The 26,700-nt window shown below is 36.8% G+C and overlaps 1 protein-coding gene and 1 pseudogene across 1 annotated transcript; both read right to left on the minus strand.

The window, feature by feature from the left end:
* Positions 1-4,962: 4,962 nt before the first annotated feature.
* Positions 4,963-15,240, minus strand: cacng4b (calcium channel, voltage-dependent, gamma subunit 4b). Its single transcript, XM_046865399.1, has 4 exons — positions 14,636-15,240; positions 8,094-8,177; positions 7,795-7,935; positions 4,963-6,841 (listed from the first exon to the last, which is right to left on the minus strand). Exons 1-4 carry the CDS (start codon positions 14,856-14,858, stop codon positions 6,321-6,323), a joined length of 969 nt encoding a protein of 322 aa, XP_046721355.1. The 5' UTR covers positions 14,859-15,240; the 3' UTR covers positions 4,963-6,320.
* Positions 15,241-17,885: 2,645 nt separating this feature from the next.
* Positions 17,886-26,540, minus strand: LOC124397164 (annotated as a pseudogene).
* Positions 26,541-26,700: the final 160 nt, after the last annotated feature.

The following is a 26,700-nucleotide window of genomic DNA, read 5'->3' on the forward strand; positions in this document are numbered from 1 at the left end:
CTGCAGCTCGTTGTCCACAGATCTCTGCTTCTGCATGGAAAAAAGGGGCCAGATAACAGTGCCCTAGTTTTGTCTTGCTCCCTCCCTGTTAGGCGTTTAGTGCAATGGGCTGTGGCTAAGATGTACTGTCTTTGTGAGATGTTTTGAAGAGGATTGTTCAGTAAGATTAGACAATCTTATCTTTGATACAGACTGCTTATCATTGGACACCTTATTTGTCTGGAGACTAAAGCTACTTGCAGAAGTTTGGGAGTTGTTAACACCTCATAGTGTTAGAGCTCTAAATAATAACATAATAAAACGTATACTTCCTAATTTCTAAAATAAAATTGAAAAGGTAAATGTTTTTCAGTACCTATGTTGTTTTGTTACATTTGTTTGGTTGCTTCATAGGCAATTATGCTTTAATCGTTTCCTGTATGTCTCGCTCTCTCATTTTATCTCTGGGACTCATGGGAAATCTGCCTTTATTAGTGGAGTAGGCGTTTATACAACTGATCTACTTTTCATAAGTCAGTGAGGGGGAGAGGCAGTGACTCCATCTGAGTGCTCAAATAGTCCTCCAATACCAGGAGGGCACCATCCTACCTTCCCGTCTCTTGACTCTCTATTATCTGCATATTAGTCGGGTTTGCATCTTCCATATGTGTTGTACTCTTAACTTGAGTACTCCACTCAAAATGCTAATGTTGCTAATCAAGAATAAGATCAAGGATAAGGCTAATAAGTGGTATGTAATTATTATGGCGCAGAGGTAATTTGAATCATTTTATGTGTTTAAGACAACTTTCAAATCTTATTTGCATTTTCAGTCGTCTTGGCCTCATTATCATCATGTTCAAGTTAGACATTATGGGAATAAAATTGTCTGCCTATGTGGGAGTTTTTGAATTCCTGCTTGACTCAAGTGATTGCTCTATAAAACTGGCAAAATCACTTGCTGTTGTCTTTTTATTGAATGGCAAAATACAGCTCCCACACTCTCAGAAATCACAAAAATTCTCAGGGTGGTACAAACAAAGGTACACCTTTTGTACATTTAAGTATATTCTAAAACAGAACTTAAAAATGATTATTATTGGTACCTTAAGGGACATTGATGTCCATTAAAAAAAAATGTATAACTTATAATATATATATATATATATATATATATATATATATATATATATATATATATATATATATATATATATATATATACGTTCAAAACCGCCCATGATAAACGGAAAACCGCAATAAATAGACACCACCGCCAAAATGTATATGTATACAGTACTGTACTGTATTAACATTTTACTTCATTTTATAATTAATAATTATATTTGTATTAATACATTTTATTATTTCAACATAAAACTCCATAAAAACAATTCCCTATAAGTTGCTTGGTCTATCATGCTATCTGTGAGAGACCAGGAAAATCAGCAAAGCAAATTAGTTACGTGGCAAATGCGATTCAAGATTACTGTATATATGTGGGTGTGTGTGTATATATATATATATATATATATATATATATATATATATATATATATATATATATATATATATATATATATATATATATATATATATATATATATATATATACAAAGGATATATGCTAAAGACACAAAAGATGGTCCAGCCTTTATTTCTGAGAGTGTATGTAAATCCACCTTTATCTCTTTTATGCAATGACTACCATTATGTTGTTGCTTTTTATAAAGTGCTATGGCCCAGTTTAAGGGACTCTGGCCCATTTTTGTCACTGACAAGCCTTTCACAGCCTTCAATTTCTCTAGAAAAAAGAGAGCATCATTAGAATAGTTCAAATTCTATATATGGAATAATTTGCCCTTTATCTACTGTTGGGTGCAATCTATTAGTATTAAGTATTAGTTTTAGTTTTAAGGAAATGTAGCTGTATATACCTTTGCCCTTGCATTTATTTCCTGCAAAGGTCTTAGGTATGATTTTCTGTTTCAAAAGGCTTTATCATCCTCAAACTAAAGCTGTGTAAGGCATACAACTGCAGTTGTAACTGTAAAAGACTGACTTTTGGTGCCTACACAGTGACCTGTGTAGCATGTTTTCTTATTCAGCTTCAAAGAATGTTTTTACTTGCATTTCATGCAAAATTATTTTGTTCATAAAATAGAGGCTGACATCTGCTTGGACAGATCTTAATCTAATCATTGATTGCCACTCCTTCGCTGAGACACTCTGTATACTGGTCCCATAGGTCACTAGCAATAGCTTGATTGACAGCTGGAAGACATCTCACTCAGTCCCCTACAATCATCGTCAAAGGTATGGCACCCTGGATTCTCTTCGACTCCAAGAGGCTGCTTATCCGCAATCAGCAATCCAGCTTTCAGAATCCAGCAGTGTTTTTCATTGTGCATGAGGGTTATATTTGTTGAATGGCAAGACAATTGTAATTGGAATACTGTTATATGCAGCAGGGGAAAAGTGGCATTTAATATGCCTGAGATATGCATGCTCCATGTATTTCTGGGAATTATTCATGCTAAATAAGATTGGCCGAGCCCCTGGGCCATCAACATAAAGGTCGTGTAGGATACAAACAAAGCCATAGTGAAGAACCTTTTTTTAACAAGCAGCTTTAATGTATGCTGTTTGATGGAACAGCAGTAGTGGAAACATAATAATTAGCATGGTGGTGTAGAAATGTAATCCTTAAAAATGTAAAAGTAGTAATGTAAGTCTTAGTAATATTAAAGAATACCCATATATGTGTTTGTAAGGTATAGGGAGCAATATAGGCCTAGTAATAGGTATAAATGTTAACAGCATTCATTGTGGATTCATTAATTAAGCAATAATATGTAAAAGTAGCAATGTAAATATATTAATTTAAGCCTAAGAGAGGTAAAGTTGTAATGAAAATTAGTGTGCAAACATACTTTGTGCACAAACATTATTCTGCTTACGCTATCACTTTAAAAGTTAAACTGGACATAATCATCATTTATGCTATTATACAAACAACAAATCACATGGCAGCAGCACATCAAACATCCAAATAGGTAAACATCCAAATGGGGAAAGATGCTGTACTGAGTGAAAATGTATGATTAATGGTTGTGAGGTAAAATCCCAGCACCATCAACCTGCCACTGCTGGGCCCTTGAGGAAAGCCCTCAACCCTCAATGGCTCAGTTTTATAAATACGATTATTGAAAGTCACTCTGAATAGGGTCATCTGCTAAATTTTATAAATGTATATGTCTGGCTAGTTGACTATTGCAAAAATTGTTGATTTCCTGGTATTTTCATACACAACAGTTTTTAGACTTTACGTACAATCGTACAATTGCTGTGACATGCAAATTGAAGGTCAGAATCTGTTGGTTTATATAAACACTTTAGGCTGGTGGGGGTGGTGTTTTCTTAGCACTCATTACACTCCTAAAAAAACAATATGCCATGTCACAAAGTAATAGTCATCACAAATGTTTGATGGAGAGTCACAGAATGAATGTGTAGCTGACAAATCTGCAATTATATAATGCAATCTTGTCAACATAAACCAGAAATCTCTAAGAAACATGTCCTAGCCACAAAGGACTAAGCATTTCTGAGCAAAATGGGGTCTTGCACAGTATTAGCAGGGAATACTACGATATAGATGGATGACTATTATCATGGAAATGAGTTGTATCAATTAGTTTACTTTGGCGTTACTTAAAGTTTAACTGTTTTTTTTTTTTTCAAAAATATGGCTATATATATATATATATATATATATATATATATATATATATATATATATATATATATATATATATATATATTTCATTCTTTAAACAAAATGATTAAGTTGGTCTCCAAAGTTGAATAATATTTTCTTTCAGTCAATTCGATTAATTAATTAAAATGGCAGTTTAGCTGACTTATAGTGAGTACTTCTGCAAGTTTACTTACTGTTGAATACAAAAGTTTGCATCCCCCATGATTTCTTTGCTGGAACATCTTACAACTTATCTACAACATTTATAATACTAACATTGTCAGATTTTGATTGTAGATGATGCCAGTCCAAAGCAGATAAAAAATCAGCAAAATGATATTCTTTGAAATGTTTTGTATTGACTCTCTTGGCCTCCAGAGCTGATCTGCACTGGATACATGGCATTTAAAACAGTAACTGATGTGCCAATAGGATTAAGTAGATATTTGCCAAACATACCAAGAAAGTTGAAAAAAATAATTTCAAATGTACAAGGGAACGAATAATAAAAGTACATTTTATACTTGCGATATCTTATTTTATCTCATTTTATACTTGCAATATCTTATTTTATCTCATTTTATACTTGCGATATCTTATTTTATTCCATTTTATATTTGATAATATTAGAAATATTAGGGAATATTCACATTTAGGAGGGAAGATGCAAACTTTTGAACTGATAAGATATGCTTTTTCATTTTCTCAGTGTGTGCCATTACAACAGGTCCATCATCTGGTTGCTATGACTAAATGTTTTTCAGTTCGGTAGGTAATTTTCAATAGAAAAGCTATCGTAGGACCATATGTTTAAAAAAATACAAAATAAATACAAAGACACACACAAGCAAAATACGTGCCCTGTCTTAATTTATTTAAGAGAGCAAGGTTATAGTGATGCTGATAGTGAAACATTATACTGAAAACACCAGAAAAGAAAGAAGCTGTGGAGAGAAAATGTCTTTTTGAGAAAGCATTATAGGTATGTAATTGTGATAATGTCAGCAAAACACCTGAAAGGCCTTTGGAATCACTCTGATTATAATAGCTATAGCGCGCACAGTCAAAGGATCATAAAAAATGGCAATATTCAAGGCGACCAACCGTACACCATGTTATGCTGATGCACGGTTCTAAGCTCATGTAAAAATGTTTATATATATATATATATATATATATATATATATATATATATATATATATATATATATATATATGTGTGTGTGTGTGTGTGTGTAACTGAAATGGTTTTTCTCATGATGAGTCACTCAGTAATATGCACTTCAATGAAAGTATACAGTATTCTCTCACCACTGTCAGTGTCCTTGTAAACATAAATTACAAAGTAAGAGGTTGTACCTCAGACATGCTGTTATATTCAGAAAATAAACAGTGACAAAGTACATTTCCGCCTGGCACACAGATTTGAAAGGAATTCCAATCATAAGGCTCACAAAACTAAGACACTTATGCAGTGCTGGTTTGGCCTCTTGATGCAACTGACAGTCTTTTATTCTTCTTTTTGTCCTAGATTGTTATCGGCAAAACGGACTGCACCATTGAAATGCCTCTCACGGCTTTTTCGGTTCTGGATGTCTTGCATTTCTCATCCAAATGTTTATCTTTAGACTTTCACAATGTCACTGTCCCAGTACCACACAATTCAGATTTACACAGGGTTGCACCAGCATGGAGGAGATGCACAGCCATCATTCAGATTTCACCCAGATCTGATTCATAACGCCGCCAGAATACACCTTGATTTAACCCACTTGAGATGCAAAGGTCCTTGTTGTGGATTTCAACTGAGAGCTGATGGCAAGTTGTCGACCTTGTAATTGAAAATATAAAGCTTCACAGTACTGAAATACTTTGTGCTTGCCTTGTATTTTCTCCTTTGTATCCAAATCATTCGGTAGTCTCAGTGTGTAAGCCTAGAAAAAAAATTCTATTTTCACAAAAATAATTCGAACACAGTATTCTCTGCTTTGAAAATAACTACAGCTTAGTAGTAGATCAGCTAAAATTGCTGATCCTGATTAAGCAGAGAGGCACACAGATAAGATTATGACAGTTGTTTTTACAGACATATGACATGGACAAGGCAATACAGGATTCAAGTATATACAAAATACACAAGAAGGGAAAAGGCAAAACCTGTGAAACTACTTCTTATAGCACCATTTTAGATTTGGACAGTCATATTTAAAATGGTGAATTCTGAATGTCCACTGCATCTACGACTCATACGAAAAAACAGACGGCTTGTTGTAGTGGATGTGTTTGTTGAAATTTCACAATTTATATAATTTTACAATTCACTATTCAAAGACAGTTTGTAAATTAGCTATACAGATTTACCACAGCTAGTTTCTTCAATCCTTTCTTACTAACACTGCAAAGAGGAAACACACTGGTGCAAACGAAATGTAAGGATTAACTGTTGTCGAAGCACAATTCGAATTCCCCCATCAAACGTGGTATTTCTTAGGTAGTTGAATCTTCGCAATAACTGAACTACTGCTTCTTCTATATGTCCAAAACATTGTATATTCTATAACATTTTTGACATTACGGTCTCTCATACTGGTGTCGTCCTCCGGTTGATGGTATCATTCATGTCTTTGGGAAAACAGTTGTGCACTTGCAGGAATCCAGAGTCGTGTTCAGGGCTATAGGAGCTGTCAGTGCCCGATTTTAGCTGGTCCCTGCTCAGGGTGTACATGTTGATCTCACCCAGAGGCACAGAGCTCACCATCTTTATCCCGACTGGAGATGCCTCGCGGGATGCCTCTGTGGAGCGCGAGCTGGAACGTGAATGTCGCCGTCTGTAGCGGAAGCTGGACATGCGTGAGTATGGTGAGGAGGATGAGGCAGACTTAACAAACTCCCGTCGTGCTTGAAAGCGCACCTCTTTGTTCTTTTCGATGTAGATGTTCACAGCTAAGACAGCGACCGCCTCCGCAACAATGAACGAGAGAGCCCCAAAGTAGAACGACCAGCCATAATTGTATTGGCTCTTCTTGTCCTCATCACGCTTGTCGCTGGGATCACCAGTGTTGCTGGAGATGTAAATGATGATCCCAATGATGTTGCTCAAACCTGAAATATTATAGGGGCATTAGTGAAAAGAAATTATACTGTTTAGTCTTCTTGCTCAAACTTCACTGAATATTTACATTTCATAGTACATTTTTTGGTACTCTTCAAACAATGGTTGAAAATGAGTAACACACTTAATATTAAGTAACCACAGACGTCTTGGATATATAATTGTATATGATGGTTGCTACACTATATGAATTAATGTTTATGGACACCTGATCATAAGATTCTTTTTGGACACCCCATTCCACATTTAGACCCAATTTGGTGTTATAATAATCTCCACTCTTCAGGGAAGATGTTCCACTAGATTTTGAAGTGTGCTTTTGAAAGTTTTTTTCTCATTGAGCCACAGAGGCATTAGTAAAGTCAGGTAATGAGGTAATTGTTAGAAGGCCTGGGGTGCAGTCAGCATTTCAATTTATCCAAGGATGTTCAAAAGGGTTGAGTCAGAGCTCTATAGCAGACCCATGTTACAACCCATGTAAACCAAATCTTTATGAAGCTGGCTTTGTGCACAGAGGCATTATCATGCTGTAACAGGTTTGAGCCTCCCAGTTTAGGTGAGAGGAGAATTTAAAATGACATTGTATACTATTGGGTTCCTCCAACTTTGTGGTAACTGTTTGGGAAGAAATGCATATGGCAGGAAAAGTCAGTTGTCCATGACTTTAGTTCATATAGTGTAATTGTACTGCTAGCAAATAAAATAAAGATACAATTATACTCCTTACTGCTATTTTCACAGAGTATTAATGTGCTTGTCTTTGATTGTGAAATACCATATGTCACAGTCATGTTTTTCAGATCTTGGTATTGTAGTACATACTGCAAGAGTTACTGAACTAATACGTCTAATATGTCTAATACCAGTACCAGTGCTGTTCGTAAACATTTTCCATGCAGATGATTTATAGGCTGCTATTTCATGCAACAAAGACTTGCTTTACCTGCTGCTACAAACAGAATCCCTGCACTGAGCAAAATGTTATTCCACTTGATGTAGATGCGTCCTACTCCCACACACAGCCCCCCAAGAAGCAGCAGAACCGTACTGAGAATGGGGAACACACTGGAGGCACGTACTATGCCTAAACAAACACACGTGCACACACGCAAACACACACAAGCAGGTCCATTGTTAGTGACCAAATTCTCTGTTGAATCTGTTTTAAAAATAATTATGTTCAATTTATAAGCATAGAACCAATTGATTACAATGGCCAAGAATGTAAAGAAAGTCACTCACGCAACAGGTATTCTGAGCTGTCAGTGTCATAGTCGTTGTCATCTGGAAAATGATTGATACGGTAACAGCTTCCCTTGTTGAGACCTAAAGATTAATAAAGTTAGAATTATATTCATGATAAAGTGATGCATCAGTTACTAGGTCTGAAGTAATATCCAGCGCCTCCATTTTGCAAAAGTCATAGTTTATTCCGTTATGGCCTTAAGGAATTTGTGTGAATATTCATTATAGTAGATTAGGTGCGAAGATTTTAAAGCAAAAATATGTTTGTTGAATTAAGGGGAAACAGCCCAACCTATATTATATAGCAATTCATACAGAAACAATGTTATATAGAAAATATGACAGATTTTCTATTACCAATATCATCTAGGACTACAACTATGCATTTTTGTAGCTATAAAATCTGACCTAATGTCTGAGAACCTGACATATTAGCAGCATATTCTAAAACAATAATATTGGACATATTGCTAAAACCTGTAGCATAGCATAGCATAGCATATTTAAAGTTTCCATAAGTATTTAAATGGCAAGACCAATATGTTTTGAGATCAAAAGATGAATATGAGAAAAATGTCAGAATTTCAGAATAAACCAACATGAACAATAGAGATCTGTCTATAGGAGAACAGCAAGCTAATTTTGCTCAAAGCTGTTGCACAAGCATTGGGCTTGGCCAACACAACAATTTGGAAAGTCCTGATTGTCTTCAGAGCTATCGGTGAACCAACAGGGCAACCAAGGAAAACAACAGCAAATGACAGAATCTCTGTGAGCATTGTGAAGAAAAAAGCCTCCACAAGGCAAAGATTAAAGGTGTCACATTTGGGAAACACTTGCGAATTGGAGAGCCAGAATGAAAATAGCAAAAAAATACACAAAGAAGGGACAAATATTATGTGACCAAAAAGTACTGGAAAGGCCAAAGTGTGGATTTAAAAAGGATCTGCTCATGATCTAAAACATACAAAATCATTAGTCAAGCATGGTGGCGGTAGTGTTATGGCTTGGGCTTGCATGGCTGCTTCTGGAATGGGTTAACTAATCTTTATTGATGATGTAACTCCTGATGATAGCAATAGAATGAATTCAGAAGTCCACAGAAACATGTTGTCTGACAATTAACAGAAAATGCATCCAACTGCAGCAAAACAATGAACCAAAATTCACCCCAACACAACAAAACACAACTTTATCAGGAGAAGGAAGTTGAAGGTTTTAGACTGACCAGACAGATTTGAACCAAGTAGAGATTTTCACTTCCTACAGAGAAGACTGAAGAGGAAAAACTTGCAGTTTTTACAAATAAACTGCAACCAAATATTACTTTAATTTATTTTAAGACAATTTGTACTTTTACTTTTGCTCTCTTAATGTACCAAGTTCTAAATTGTTTAACAAATATAAATATAAATATCAGAAAATGAATCTTAAAAAATTTATTTAAGAATCAAATCTTAAATCTTAAATTCAGATTTTTTATTTTTTATTTTTTTATCCTAACCCCAAGTTCAGTGTACAGCAAAAGTAAAAACTTTGCCTTTTCTTCCCCATCAGAGGAGACTGCATATCATATTTATTTAAAACTTTAAACATTTATTTGAGAATATTATATTTATTTATGTTTTCTAATCTACCAGAAGAGGTATGCTGAAAACACATTTGAACACAGTTCTCCCTGGAAAGCATAAAGGCATGATGTAATATGACAGTTAATAAATATCTCTCTGCACTGTGTAAACCCTACGTCTCAAACAGTTCTATAGTTAAAATAGAGTTTATCAGCAATGTGCAGCAGTATGCCATCTTCTCTTTGAGCTCTATCATGAGATGTAGACTGCACCCTTTACCAAACCTTTAGTGGGCCATTTTGCCATTAATTGGGTCTGGTGATTAAAAAGTAGCATCAAATTAATTAGTATTAAATAGGTCTGCGGAACTAGGCCACATTTTCTTGTCTAGTCATTGTAAAACAAAAAAATCTTTTTGTGAGTGATCTTTGGATAGTAATCAGCAATACTGAAACAAACTTAAATGCAATATTTAATACACAGATATTTGTGAATATACTGTATGCTAACAAGTATAGGATAAACACCTATACTGTTTTTGTCCAATTTATTTTAATCAAATGGGACTACTTTACATATGAATTGATCATCTGGACCCCCCTCAACCTGGACCATGGCCAACTTCTCCATTTGTCTTCCCACTAACAACAGGACTAATGCATAAAAACTTATTTGTAGCATTCTGTATAAATGGAATCTAATGTATTATTCCTGTGCCATGACCAAATATAGGGTCAACATATGACATTCACATGAGCATACAATGATATCCATAACAAGTTTTATTTTTTGCAAAGAATATTAGATTAATTATTTAATTTACATTATATATTAACATTAACAAGGTGCCTTTCAATTTGATTTCCTGGCACCGTGTACGGACAGCTCCAGTAACCTTTTCTGTGCTACCAGATTAGAAAAGTTCCTCTGTGGTTGGGCTATTTTTAATCACGCAGAGCCCCAAACAAGGTCTTGAGGATGTAATTTGCATTACTATGCATTACAGAGAATTAAGTTGACTGGTTTAAAACTGTGCTTTTTTTTAACCAGGAACTATAGATGTGTCTGGTACCTAGATGCCTAAATCTATAGGGAAGTAATTAATCAATTTCCATCAACATTTACAATTATATAAAGTGTATTTTCTAGCAGTGCTGAATAATCTATTTACTTTCCTTTCTACTCCTAAATTAAATTCATTCCTATGGAAGTAGTGCTTAAGATTTACTATAAGAAACGTACTATACTGATTTAATACCCTAAATCAGCAAAGAAAAAAATATTAAATAAATGTTAAACAACACAAACACTTTTTATTTCAGCTATTTTTGAGCCTAATGATGGTACACACTAGAAAGTCTACAATAGAAAATTTAATAGTGATCATCTAAGTAAAATTTGTTTTATTAATTCTTTTATGGTCGAATATCGAATTAGCTTTTCTTATATTCTCATACATCCTTACATCCTAATTATAGTTTTATAGGTCTAATTGTTTCTTCAGGCAGTCAAACTGGAAAGCTGTTTATAGTCAATCAAAAACCCATTACACATGTGGTACATTCGGTGTATTAAAGAACAAATTGTGTGAGGAGAGATTAAATTGAGTGACTTGAGACCGCTGATTTATGAGTGGCAGTTATTAGCCCAGTGTCTGTGGTGTGCCCAGTCTCATAAAGAGGAAATAAGGCCCCTCACCTAACAGAAGCACTCTCATCAGAGAGTCTGTGTCTGTGTATCTCTATGTGTGACAAAATGAGAGCTCGGTCCCTCAGGCCTGCCTGGAGGTAACAGCACTCTGTGCTGAGCGCATGTTCTCCATGGCAACCTCAGGGCTGTTTCAACAATTTGATTTCCATAATGTCTCCAAGGGTGTCTATGACATCTTCATTGTGGTTTGATACAGCAGGCAGCGAGCCCTCCTGTTCCAAGCCCACCTCCCCAGCTGACACGTGCAGTGCCAAGACTGATCCCTGCACAGCCTACAGCTGTCACACTACTGGTTTATCTTGACACATGGGAGCAATTTGCTGTTCATTTGAATTAAGGTGATATAACTTGGGCCATGGGTCTGTTAAAACCTTATGTGGTGGTAATTCAACAATGCTGTTTGTATTTTTTCCTAAAGATAAACAGATAATATAATCTAAATAGATTGAGCATCGATTCAGATACAAACTAGATATACACTCCTTTTTTCTGAAGTTAAAATGTTGCTTTATTAGTAAAAACAAAAACCAACTTTATCATTTGCTAAGATGAAAATGCAGCATGATTCCATTTATCCATAGTTTGTTCCTAGTTGTAGTGCTTTCAATTAAATCAGTAATATTTTATATTAATATTATAAATCAGTAATATATTAATAATAATAATAATAATAATAATAATAATTTAAATAAAAAATTTTCTGTGTACATCACTAGTTATGAATTTGAGTGATGCAGCTGAGGTTGAGGAACTATCAAAGTCAAAATTCTCAAACACTGATGACAGTGCTCGCATTTCTACTTCTGGACTTTTCCAGTGTTCTTGAGGCATAGTGGATATGTGTATTATTAAAAATATGAATAAATAATGGATTATGCCATTCCCACTTCTGAGCAACATAGTGTAATGAACAAACTGTTCCCCACAAATGTGTTACCCCTCAAATAGCCTTTGTCTTTTTTTTTCTTTTTCTTTTTTTAACAGTCCTTATATTGCTTTCTGTCTATATAAGGTAATAGGTCCAATATTATGCAGGAATAAATCATGTTAAGGTCAAGGGCTTGAAGGCTGTGCCTGGCACATGCCCCAAACTTGTAATCGCTCCAAATACTCAGTCACAGAATTTAAGCCCGATGGCTAATTAGAGACTGCGTGGCCTTTTAGTGCTGCATTTTAATTACACATCTGTGGCGCACACTGGGAATGGAGAAGTGACAGCACTTCCACCCTTGAATCATCCCCAACCTGGCAAAGGGAATGATTATCACCAAGGGAAAACAAATCCAAGCACTCAAGACTCAGATCCATATTGACCCAAAGCAAATGTTATCTTATGGGTTACGATAAGCCCAGATGACAGCCATATATTGATGCTCAAGCTGTCTTGCCCTTTTTGGGTTGATCATTGACCTTTAAAGAATTCGCATCAAAATGTTCTCAAGTTCTATTCTGCCACATTGCGTTTTTAATTAGAATATTCTTGAAGAAAAGAGGAAATGGCGTTTTTATTCTATAATAAATTTTGTGACAATGTTTTGCCAGGCAAGACAGTAGAAAAACAGTAGCCCACTAATTGTATTTAACAGAAATAAATGATTCATCCAACTGGTTACTCGTTACTTGGACTGATCATGGTCAGTTTTATAGAAGTACTGATGACTCCAGTGCTATATCAGAAAAGTTTGATGTCGTCATCATCAATACATTCATGGATAACTTTCAACACCTTAAACCTTGAGTTCACACCTTTTTCCATACAGAACAACCATTTACCACTAGAGCCTGATAAATGATGCTATTGTATCAGGATGTGATTACAAGCTTGTTGACTGGATTGGTATAATCGCACACCAGGAAAGCTTGTTAGAGCTCCAGGAAGAGAAATGCCTCCATCAAAGGAAAAAAAAGCAGTTGCTTTCGAAATGAGTTTTTCATTACCATTCGCTTTGCATATGTATGACAGATCGTGATGTTTTTAATGATTAAATGGCACTCTTTGTTGTGTGTACATGGCTAAGTGAGATCATGAGTGGGAAAACTCTTGATTTAGGGTCACCAGCATTGTGTTGCATTGGCGAGGAAAAAGGTAATGCGTGCCTCATTTTCTTTTTTGCTGGACAATGACAAGAAGCAATAGATTTGTCTATTTTTAAAACCTTGGCCATGTTACCATAGCGATTTCTGACACGTTGTTGCCAAGCAACAGCATCAAATACAATAAAGGCATGAATGAAGGCAGATACTTAACAGGAGACTCTTGCAGTCCATTCACCTTTCTCCAAACCAAAAGAGAGAGAGAGAGAGAGAGAGAGAGAGAGAGAGAGAGAGAGAGAGAGAGAGAATATCTTAAGCTCTATCATGAAGGCTAAACTTAAAAACATTTATGAATGAGTACTGCTTCTTAGAGAAAACTTTATTAATGTGCTTTTAATGATGCTAAAAGAAACACATATTGTGATATAATTCATGAACCTTCCTACACCATTGTTTTAATTCATTACCATATGATAATGATGTGACATCAGTGTAACAGATTATGTCTGGTACTGTCAGTACCCTAAACAGCTTCATTATTTATCATAATTATATTTAAAAAATGTTTTTTTTACTAGCTGTATTATAAAAATATAATCTGTTCTGCCATGGGTAGAAAACTAAATATCGTGACACTGATTGAGTATTTTGCCATATCGCACCTCTTGCAACATGCAATGTTTCCTTGACGGTGGTATTTTAATTCCACTCTGGTTATTTTGTATGGAACCATTCCATAACGTTCTGGTTTGGATAACCAAGGAACCTTCTGGGAACTTTTCATTCGTTTAGCGTTAAACGCTGGATTCAGTATGGTCGCATAACAATTTGCCAAAATGAACCAGGCCAACTTTGTAAACCAACAGAGAACGTTCTGAGAAGGTTTTGGCAATCCACACACCACCGAAATGACCAAAGGAGAACCAAGTACTAACGTTAGGGAAACGTTCGACTCACAAACTGCACGCGCTAACGACTCCACAGCCGCGGCGCGTTTTTGCGCGCAAGAACGAAGAACAAAAGACCTCCAACTCGTCCTCCAGACTCTCATCATGCGCTCTAACAACAACAACAAAATACATACAATCTGCATGGGATAGGTTTTACTGCAAGTTTCCCCGCAGTTATTTTCTTTTACCTTTATATATATATATATATATATATATATATATATATATATATATATATATATATATATATATATATATCTGACTCTTACAGTACCTTCTATACAGCAGATTCTCCAAAGCCCGGAGTGAGTGAGATCGCCCCGAGTTTTCTTGGGTTGAGGCTGAGAGTCGTCCGCCGTCATATTGGTCGCGTTGCAAATGTACGCCCTGGAGTAGAGCCAGTAGTCCGTGCCGATTGCAATGGTCATAAGGCTAAACGCCACGAAGGCGCCCACGGTGGCCACGAGAAGCTGAACCGCACGGTCGCACCAAGCCATCGCACTTCATAATAATCTCTCACGCGACCTTGTTTTCTTTTTTCTGCTTCTCTATCGCGCACAAAAGCCACCCTGCACGCGTGTGCGTGTTTGCGCGCTTGTGTGTGTGTGCGTGCGTGTGTTTGGCCACAGCTCCTTTTGTTCCCCGCGCTCGAGCGTCAGGGCTGGTTAGTCAGCGCGCGCGCCCGGAGCCGCTGCACACTTGCGCGAGCTGAGAAGCGCGCGGCGCCTCCACGTGCCACTGCTCTCTGCCTGAGCCGCTTTCAAACGACCGCGGTCACCTGAAAGCATATTTTAATTTGTTTTGTTTAGATTTTTTCCCCTTCTTATTTAGCACAAACCAAGTCACTTGTCCTCTCCTGGCGTCTCCAGTTTTCTCAGACTATTGGACATGGCTCTTTTTTGACGGCTCAGTCTCAAACCCCACCTTCTCACACTAACCAATGAGAAACAAACAGCAGGAGACCCTCTTTAGTTCTATTGATGGGAAGAGGGGGATCTTAATGTAGGGCCTGGAACATGAAATGACCTCATCTGTGATCCGTGAATGTGTAGCTATATGTCCTGGGTGAAAACTGAAATCCAGTGGACATAATGTTCTTCTCATATGAAACCTCTGCTATAAAATCTATGCTGTAGGTTGAAGTCAGGAAAAGTGTGGTTGTAACTTCATATACTCTTAAGGATAAGGGTATCTCACTGGGTTGGAAGCATCATGTCAAGTCAAGACAGCTTTTATTGTCATTTCAACCACATACAGCTGACGTTGTACACAATGAAATGCGACAACTAGGGTTTCTCCAGAACCCTGGTGCTACATAAACAACATAGAGCTACCTCACACAACATTAAAGAACACAGAGCTGAGGACTAAAATTAGTTGTCCTAACCATATAAAGTGCATCATGTGCAAACTAGTGCAAACAGTGCAGACAAAAGACCAGACAATAGAAGACAGTGTGAGACATATACACAAAACACAAAATACAGCCGAAAATAAGAATTACTGTCTAATATGTGATACAGAACAATGTGCAAAAGAGAGAAGTACAACAACAAGAGCAAATTGAGATTTTTGCAAAACAGCATGTAAACAGTAAAATATGATTATAATATAATATGGGTTGTGCTGAAGACATAAATGTGTATGAATTGAAATTAGCTTTGAGTGTGTGTCTGAGTTGTAACAGTTCAGTTTGGTTGTAACAGTTCAGTAACACACAGTTGTCTGAGTGTGTGTGTGAGTTTGCTAAAGTTCAGTTCTGTGTTGAGGAGCCTGATGGCTTGAAGGAAAAAACTGTTGCACAATCTGGATGTGAAGCCTAAATGCTTTGGAACCTCTTTCCTGATGGTAGGAGAGTGAAGAGTGTGTGTCAGGGGTTTATGGGGTTGCCCACAATGTTGTTGGCTTTGGGATGCAGTGTGTGGTGTAAATGTCCTTGGTGGGGAGAGAGACTCTGATGATCTTCTTGGCCGTCCTCACTATCCTCTGTAGGATCTTCAGATGCGAGACGGTGCAGTTCCCAAACCAGGTGTTGATGCAGCTGCTCAGAATGCTCTCGACAGACCTGCTGGTCAATGTGGGGTGAGGGAGATGGGCATTTCTCAGCCTCCTTAGAAAGTAGAGGTGATTAAAATTGAAAATCTAATTATTAAAGTTAGAATGTAAATTATTTTCACGAATAAATAAATGATAAAGTTGTTAAAGTAAATTTAATAATGCCTTAGACTTAGATACATAACTTGCATTGTGAATGTTCCGCAAAATTACAAAATTGTTTACATTGGATTTTAACATAATGAAAACAAACAAATATTGACTGGGAAGTGTTTATTTCATCTTCAATAGCTTAAGGGACTCTGTAAGGATAATCGAGGAAAATGCTTAATAACACATGATTTTAAAAAACATTTGGTTGCTGGTTTTAATTTATTTAGTCTAATACATTGTAAAACGTACTACTTTTGTTAAATCAGCCTATTTCAAAAACAGAGACATTTTCCATTACCATTTGCTTTGAGAATGTTGATGAAGTATAGAGAAGGTCAGAAGGAGTTGCATTGTGTGTTTGTGAATCTAGAGAAAGCATACGACGGGGTGCCAAGAGAGGTATTGTATGAGGAAGTCAGGTGTGGCAGAGAAGTATGTGAGGGTGGTGCAGGAGATGTTTTTTAAAAAGTGTGATAGCAGTGAAGTGTGTAGTAGGAACAGACAGACTGGTTCAAGGTGGAGGTTGGATTGCATCAAGGATCAGCTCTGAGCCCTTTCCTGTTTGCAGTGGTGATGGACAAATTGACGGACGAGGTCAGACAGGAGTCTCCCTGGACTATGCTGTTTGCAAATTATATTGTGATTTGTTGTGAGAGTAGGGAGCAGGTTAAGACGAGCCTGGAGAGGTGGAGGTACATGCTGGAGAGAAGGGGAATGAAAGTCAGTAGGAGAAAGACAGGGTACATGTGTGTGAATGTGAGGGAGTGCAGTGGAATGGTGCGGTTGCAGAAAGAAGAGGTGGAGAAGGTGGAGGAGTTCAGGTACCTGGGGTCAACAGTGCAAAGTAATGGAGAGTGTGTTAGAAAAATGAAGAAAAGTGTGCAGGCAGGGTGGAGTGGGTGGAGAAGAGTGGCAGGAGTGATTTGTGATAGAAGAGTATCTGCGAGAGTGAAAGGGAAAGTTTAAAGGACTGTGGTGAGACCTGCGATGTTGTATGGTTTAGAAACAGTGGCATTGACTAAAAGACAGGAGGTGGAGCTGAAGGTAGCAGAGCTGAAGATGTTGAGGTTTTTGTTGGCAGTGACGAGGATGGACGGGATTAGAAATGAGTTTATTAGAGAGACAGCGCATGTATGACCTTTTGGAGACAAAGTGAGGGAGGCGCGATTGAGATGGTTTGGACATGTGCAGAGGAGGGACATGGGGTATAAGAGAATGCTGAGGTTGGAGCCATCAGGAAGGAGGACAAGAGGAAGACCAAGGAGGAGGTTTATGGATGTGATGAGGGAAGACATGCGCTTAGTTGGTTTGAAAGAGGCAGATGCAGAGGACAGAGTAGTATGGAGACGGATGGATGGACTCCTCACAGGAGCAGCCGAAAGAAGAAGAAGATATAGTGATATGTAGCTAATTGTTTTACTTGTAGTGCCTGAATTATAGCTATATCTTTTTAGATTGCATTTTCATATATAACTCCTTATGGAATATTATTTGTCTTCATCCATACACATACACAGGGCTGGAGCAAGTAGTTGTTTCTCCAAAAAAGAAACTGTTGCCTCAAAATTAGTAATTAAATGGCTTAATACTTTTGCCAACAGCACTTAGCCAAAATAAATAGTTATATTCAGAAATCTAGCAAAAATTATTTGTGAAGAAAACATTCGTCATACAACTGGCCATATACTTGTGAAGCTGTTAACCTGAAATAATGAACAGGAACACAGTTAGCACCACGTCTTTTTTCTATGTAACTGCATTAATAGCATTTTAATAGTGATGTTACTGTAACACTGTAAATATATTTCTACACAAAAGCTTAATAATGTAACTATCCAGCTGTTCTGACAGAATCCATCTCCATATCATTCACATTGTTCATACAGCATTTCATGCCACACCATTATGAAGTAAAACTAAAGCAAATGGATACAATGGATGCACTGGAAACAAAAAACAATAGGGTTGTCACTGGACAATTTTTACCTGGTCACATGTAGGAGATCTCAAGTTTAAATAGCTGTCAGATATTTTAAAAGAGATAGCTAGATTTAGGCAGAAGTGTTATGTGTTATGTGAACTCATCTTATTGCTTACAATAGGCAACATGGGAATATATGATTTTCATTTTAATAATGAGTTTCATGAGCGAGTGAGCAATACATAGAGCACACACACACACACACACACACACACACACACACACACACACACACACACACACACATACCAATCTCCTCATAAATACATGGAATATCAATAGTGAACTGCAGCCAAATTGATTAAAATAAAACATTGCTGCATGACTAGGTTTAAGTGAGTAAACTACATCTCTTGGTGAGATCTGATGCTCCGCTGCTGATCTTCTGAGCACAATTAAGCCAATCCTCATTTGGAAGCATTAATATTCCTTTGTTTACTGAATACAAGCCCTATATCAAGCTAATGAATCAGTCTATTAGTGTGTTTTTGCTTGGCTTAGAGAGGAGCCACTCACTTCCTCTCTCCTGGGAGTTAAGCTTTATTTAGAGGTGGATTATTTTACTAATCAACCTAATGAACAATATTACAGTGCCAACCTGGTGTTTGTTTGCTACACTCTTTACCCCGAGATAGCAGCACTGAACTAAAAGGATCATTCATTAGCCAGGACTCAAATAATGCATTTAGGAATTCAATAAAACAAACATCCAGAAGATGGACTGGATACACTGTAGTTTAATAACAGGTGTAATATTGTAGAGCTTTAGATGTACAGTCAAATACAAAATTTCAACACCCTTAAGAGAAACTCTACGACAAAATAAATCTTATTACAACACATTGTTATATATTTTACAGATGTCCCTTTATCATCAGATTTAACAGAAACTGGTGTAATATGTAAGTGGCATATAAGTACATATATGGCCATCTGTTTATATTTATAACTGCCTCTAATCTTGTTTGTGTCTCCTGAGCAGGTTTCGGATTTCATACGAATTCTAATATCTCCATTCGAACTGCTCAGCCGATTCTTTTTGACATATCTATTATAACTCTGCCAGATTGTATAAACACAGACTTCTTGAAATCAGGTCAGGAGACCATCCACATTATGCACAAGTTATCAACTAGCATAGTGAATAGGCAGATATATCTTTCAATAAGGCTTGGGAATTGGCATCATGCCACACAATATTATGGAATATGCCATAAATGTTCACATACACCGCAAGAGCTGAAAGATTACTGTTTTATTGTTTTAGGGTAGCTTTCAAACTTTCATTCTTACAAGCTAATAAAAAGGCAGGCTTTTATCACCACGGATTCTAGGATGCCAAACAATAGTAAATGGAAAAAACTTGTCTTACTGACTTGTGAAATTAGACAAATTTCCAAACAGAGTGGAGCAAAGCCCTGAGTATTCTACCTCTTCCTTTCAGAAATCTTTATATCTTGAATGTTTTTGGGTAACTGTTTTTTTGAGCATAAACAGTCCTTAATATGGGGGCCTGATGTTGTTCTCCACAGCAATTGTACATCTGATTATTTCATACTGTGTTATTGACAGGTAAAATAAGCAGATATAGTATAGATATCTTGTAGATCTGTAGAGAAATAAAGGCATATTACCATTTTCCCATTTTAGAAAATCACAGGGATGTAAATGCCTGCAATCAACGTTGCTAGGTGAGTCAGTCTTAGATAACTCTGCTAAAAGATCTGGGCCGATTCAGTCATCATTCCTCAAATATCACTTATCAAACACTCTACACTTTTTAGTTCTTATATTTAAGATTGAGAAGTGAAAGGTGAGGTAAAACATTCTGTCTTGATTGCTGATTTTTTTTTTTACATTCAGGGATGACGCATTTTGAGATTTGGCAGTGCTGCATTTATTCTGAGACTGACGGATGTTAAATGTACATCATGTCTCCAGCTGAGCCTCTGCATGCTGGTTGTTGCGGAGGCTGTGTTTAGCTCAGCGGATCAATGGAGGATGTGTGACTGAAAGAGCAGTGCAACACTCAAGCAGCATTCACTCCACACACACTCACTGACTGGGGATTTAGAAAAGGAACACACTGATGAAGAGGAACAAGTGGTTGTCAGACATTTTACCTTTGGCTCCGTGCTCCATTTTAGGGAACAGCTTGAGTGGCAATAAGAGACCGCTTTTAGCAGTTATTTGAATCTTTTCATTAATTTAATTAGCTTGAATGAAATTATAGAGGTTTGCTGTTTAATAACAATAACAACAACAACAACAACAATAATAATAATAATGATATGAATAATAATAAAAATAATAATAATAATAATAGTAGTAGTAGCAGTTGTAGTATTTTGTGTTTAGCACAAATAAACTAATATGTTTAAAAGATGCAATTTTTGAAAAAAAAGTACACATTCTTCTCTAAATATTACTATGTCTGCTTGAATGTGTTAATTTATGGTGTGCAAGTGAAAGTAGAACATGTTGCAGAGTATCCAGCTGTGGTGGCAAGGCCGAGGCGGGTGTGAAACATATTATTCGAAATCCCAAGTTAACACTAATGAGCATTTTACAAAGGTAGCGAGATAAGATACTGCATCACTGGACCCAAAAGGTCAGCAATGTGCCCTTTATATGCTGTTATTTTGAGAGACATTTATAAGAAGAAGCACTTCATATTTGTTGAAAAGTCAATTCTATTCTCACTGTGTGAACTCGCAAATTGTAGGGTCTTATAATGGGCTTATGAAACGCCTGTTCTTTTGGAGATACTGTAGTTTTCTCTACAATAATCAGAACATTATGTATTATGATGATGATGATGATGAAGATGATGATGATAAGAAAGAAGAAGAAGAAGAAGAAGCAGGTCTGCTCTTACAGGTAGACATGGGATTTTGTGTTCATTTTTTCATAGTCTCAATAAAAAAAAAGTTGCTATAAAATGAATCCTGTACCTCAAGGGCAAGGACAAGGATGTTCCAACCAGCTAAACTTACTGCTGTTGTTTGGTAATGGCCCTTAGCTTCCTGAAATGGAAACACTCTGTTTGTAGGGTTGTGCAGAACCATTATTAGTTCCTTTTGAAGAAGAAACTGAAGGACTAAGGCCATTTTGTCTATCATGGATTTGAAATATGAAACTTAAATGAAAATACCCTTCTAGTGGTAAATACATTATATTTTTGACACTAACCCACTTGACATTAGAGGAAGGCTATGGGGCGATGGTAAAAAGTGGTTTGTCTGCCATGCCAGATTTGCTTTAAAAGGCACTAGATTTAATGTTCTGTTTTAAAGAGTGAGGGACTTAGTATTTCATGCACACATGTTCCTCACCCTCTTAAATACATATATTTGCTTTTAGTTATACTGTACTTACTGAATAATTCATGGCACATACTGAATAATAAGCTTGGCTGAGGTTTTCTAAAATATGCTTGGCAAAATGTTATGGGTTACTATAACAGTTTTTTGCACACACTTTTTTTCAAATAAAATATATTTAAACTGACCATACTTACTGTTTTACAGTTATTTAAAATAAAAAACCAAATCTTGGTTAGACATTAATCACTTGTTTAATTAATACTATTAATATATCATGACCTCCAGCTACTATGTAACATAAAATATTCTGCATGGACAAGAATAAATATAATATAATGAATTAAATATATAATTAAATATGATTACATTTAAAATACTGTATCTAACAAACTTCAAAACTCTTGTAGCAGGATCTCAATTCACTTCTCAATGCAGAATATTTTAAACTTGATATTCTTGGATGTATGCAACTTCATCTTCAATTTAGAGCACAAGTATACAACAAGCTTTCGACCACTAAGATGACCAATTGCAATGACTGATTTTGCGCTTTTGTGCAAGTCTAAAGCTCTTGGCAGAGCCAAATAGGTTTGGCAGAATTCATGATCAAACACAACCAGATACAAAACATGAATGCCTCTACTATATTTTACAGTGGGACACCAGGAGTTTTTCCTTCTATCCAGTCCCCCCTTTTTAAAAAATCTCTACATACCTTGATTGCAGCCTGATAAAGGATATATCTGTCTCATCAGTCCACACCTGTTGAGGGTCAGATTCAGGGATGGTTATTGCAATCATCATTTCCAAGCAGATTGTTTTAGTCCAAGTGACATTTCACATTTGAGCAAAACTTGACAACCAGGATTTAAAATTATAATCTCAAAGTGCCCCCCTTTCCCTTTGCCAGTCTCCTCACCGTGTAGAGGAACAGTGTAGTCATAGGTTACATGTCCAGTAAAATATAATATGTGCTTATATATTTTTATGCCCATTATATGATTTCTGTTAAAAACGATTTGACTCCTGTATTTTTTGGTATTTCCCATTGTAATGATAACAAGCTATTTTTACATGTGCAACCTTATATGTATACTGCAGAGAACAGGACATAAACTGCACAAACAGAATTGTTTCTGGGGCTTGAAGCAGGTTGTCTTGCATTTATTTAAAAGATAAAAAATAATTATGGCCTGTATTTGCGACATAAAATACTATTATTTAAACTGTAGTTTTTAGAGGTTTGGCTTTTTAAATAGTGTTTTTTTGTTGGGAGATGTTTGTTTCATTTAAATATAGTTATATAAACATAGTGATGTAAATATACTTTATAGTTAGAGCATGGCATTCTGCATTTTTATTATTGTAAACCATATCATTGTATTTATATTAAATGGTTTCCAAATTATATTGAAATAATACAACATTTTATTTGATGCCCCTGAACAAAATATACGTTTTGAAAAAGCACCAGTAGCAAGTCTGACGAGTATGTTCCTTTAGGACATCATAAAGAGTGCTCAGACTGATGCATACTCTACCATTTAATGATGGTCTTAGAGATATGATGCTCCTGAGAGCTGAAAAGGTCGTAAGATATAAGCATGGGAAATTATTTAGTAGGAATCAGAGCCAAAAGAACGACTGCGCCATCTACTGGCTGAACGCACATGTTGCAAGCTTGCTGTATAAAAACAGTTCAATGATCCCAGTCCCCAGCAGTCGGAACAGAAAGCGTGCCACATTGGCCTCGCCTTTAATGGGGCACATACTCTGTGTGCTGTACTTCATCTGTACTTTTGGCACTGGATGAAAAGAGGGATCACATATAAAAAAACATACAACAACAAACATCACTGTTTTACATTTGTCACAATAAAAAGATCATTAATTATGTTTAGATGTATTCTATATATATAAAAAATATGTAATGTGTTGCAATTATGTAGGAACCAGAACTAAAACAATATTGTTTTTTTTTCATGTTTACGATAGAATAATTAATATTCATTATTACTTGCCAAAAAAATCACCAGTGCTGATTGTATTATTACAAATAATGTATTATTACCAAACAGCTATTCAGTAACAACTCTGATAAACAATAAAATTGTTTGTGTTAATTTCCCATTTGTTCCTAAATAAGTGCACATATGCTACTCTTGTGCAGCTCAATTCATTCACATAGCTGCCATATCACCCCACCACCAACTATATAATTACAAAAACAAGCGATATTGTGTGTAAATAGGAGGTGGTATCAAAAAGGTTTCAGTCTAGTTTTGTAACTTGCTAACAGATGGCAGCACAAGGCTGCATGCACAGTCACATGAAGCGCCGACCTTTATAAGTCAGTGTGCCAAAAAGAAGACTTCCAGGACACATTCCAGAAGTGGAAAGAAAGTAAAAAGGAATGCTGGGAGTGCTGCATTACTGTTAATGCTACTACTTTGTAGGTGATAAAACATAGATAAATAACCTTGCAAACAAAGTTAGTTTCGAAACCTTTTAATACCACCTACTATCTGTGTAAAACAGTATATAAAATTAAATCACTGATATATAGATAAGGATCTTTTCAATATTCTTAATCAAACCTTCATGCGTTCATGTCAAAAGCCATATTTCCCAGCCATAAACAAAGACGTCCAGGACAGGATGAACCAGATGAATTCCACTGACAATTCTTGCTGCCAAATAAAACAAAACAACCTTGAAGACTCATTCTCTTCCTTGTCCTTTCACTTACCATCTTTCCATATAAGTGTAAAACCCAGCTGGAACTGTTGACGGCTATAGCTCTCAGCATGGGGTGGCCCTAAGCATGTAAGCAGTTGAGGGGGGACACTGGAGATGGACGAATGCGTGTGCACAGAGGAGAGCACACGGTAACTCTGGCACAGAAGCCCGTGCAGCACCAACAGAGAAAGTGGTGGGCTGGCAGGGTTGGCATTGATCATGATGCCCTCAGAGCACCTGGATCCTAAAGCATGAATACAGAAAGCATTATATTCACCTTATTAAAAATTTCACTGCCTTTACCTCAGCTTCATCACAAGTTTCGTCACTGTGACGGAGAAACCGCACAAACCACAACGATATATATATATATATATATATATATATATATATATATATATATATATATATATATATAAGGACACAACAGACAGGCACAATACAAAGGAATTGCTCACCTTTCCGAGAAGAGCATCCAGATCTGCCGTGCCTGTAAAGGAGGACGCTGTAGTGGTCTGTGACAGAGTTGAAACATCCATGTCAGCATCTGGAGTAGTGACTGTCTTTACCAGGCCATCCACTGCTGCTTTTACAGCTTCCGCATGATCTCGTCCTGGCAAGCCTCCAGAGCTTTAAGGGCAGGATCCACTTCCCCATTCTAAAAAATCGAATGACACGGGCAATAAGAAACAAGATACAAAATACCACTTTTCCATGATATATATCTGAAGCAAAAAGTCTGGTAAATTAATTAGTTTGCCTCATAATTCTTAGCATGGTAACTAAACACAAACTAAAACTAAAACTATAACAGATAGCAACCATATCAAAGCAATGAAAGGACCTCAAAAACAGGATCAATCAATATATGATATAAGAAGGGATCATTTTTGCCTGTTTCTGAATAGTCTGTCCCTGTGGTAGGTCAGAACCTTGCTTAGATGAGCTTAAACACAGTCCTGCACAACAGACTGTCAAGTGAGGAAAGAATGCTGCGCAAAATGTGCGCACACATGAACACATCGAATGCAAAAATTGCCCATAAGTCACGTCAGTTGCACCAGCCTGCTTTATTGCTATATGTTGGGAGATATTTGTTTCATTTAAATATAGTTATATAAACATAGTTATATAAATATAGTTTATAGTTAGAGCATGGCATTCTGCATTTTTATTATTGTAAACCATGTAATTTTCTCTTCCTTTGGCTTCTCCTATTAGGGGTCGCCACAGCGTCTTTCAACCCAACTACCTGCATGTCATCCCTCACCACATCCATAAACCTCCTCCTTGGTCTTCCTCTTTTCCTCCTTCCTGGTGTCTCCATCCTTAGCATTCTTCTAGCGATATACCCCATGTCCCTCCTCTGAACATGTCCAAATTATCTCAATCTCGCCTTCCTCACCTTGTCTCCAAAACGTCCTACATGCGCTGTCCCTCTAATTAACTAATTTCTAATCCTATTCTCGTCACTCCCAATGAAAACCTCAACATCTTCAGCTCTGCTACCTCCAGCTCCACCTCCTGTCTTTTACTCAATGCCACTGTCTCTAAACCATATGACATCGCAGGTCTCACTACAGTCCTATAAACTTTCCCTTTCACTCTTGCAGATACCCTTTCATCACAAATCACTCCTGCCACTCTTCTCCACCCTGCCTGCACCCTTTTCTTCACTTTTCTATCACACTCTCCATTACTTTGCACTGTTGACCCCAGGTACCTGAACTCCTCCACCTTCTCCACCTCTTCTCTCTGCAACCGCACCATTACACTGCCCTCCCTCTCATTTACACACATGTACTCTGTCTTACTCCTACTGACTTTTATTCCTCTTCTCTCCAGTGCGTACCTCCAGTTTTCTAGGCTCTTATCAACCTGCTTCCTACTCTCGCCACAAATACAATTTCATCCGCAAAGATCATAGTCCATGGAGACTCCTGTCTGACCTCGTCCGTCAACCTGTCCATCACCACAGGAAAGGGCTCAGGGCCGATCCTTGATGCAGTCCAACCGCCACCTTGAGCCAGTCTGTCGTCCTACTGCACACTTCACTGCTGTCACACTGTCCTCATACATATCCTG

Source organism: Silurus meridionalis, chromosome 14 (assembly GCF_014805685.1).
Source record: "Silurus meridionalis isolate SWU-2019-XX chromosome 14, ASM1480568v1, whole genome shotgun sequence".
NCBI classification, from domain to species: Eukaryota; Metazoa; Chordata; class Actinopteri; order Siluriformes; family Siluridae; genus Silurus; species Silurus meridionalis.

What these genes read in the sequence shown, in the direction of transcription:
- cacng4b (XM_046865399.1), bottom strand. Translation starts at nt 14,858, where the DNA reads ATGGCTTGGTGCGACCGTGCGGTTCAGCTTCTCGTGGCCACCGTGGGC. An exon ending in GAGAATCTGCTGTATAGAAG is followed by an intron (nt 8,178 to 14,635) that starts GTACTGTAAGAG and finishes ATTAATCTTTAG; the next exon opens with GTCTCAACAAGGGAAGCTGT. An exon ending in GATTCTGTTTGTAGCAGCAG is followed by an intron (nt 6,842 to 7,794) that starts GTAAAGCAAGTC and finishes ATAATATTTCAG; the next exon opens with GTTTGAGCAACATCATTGGG.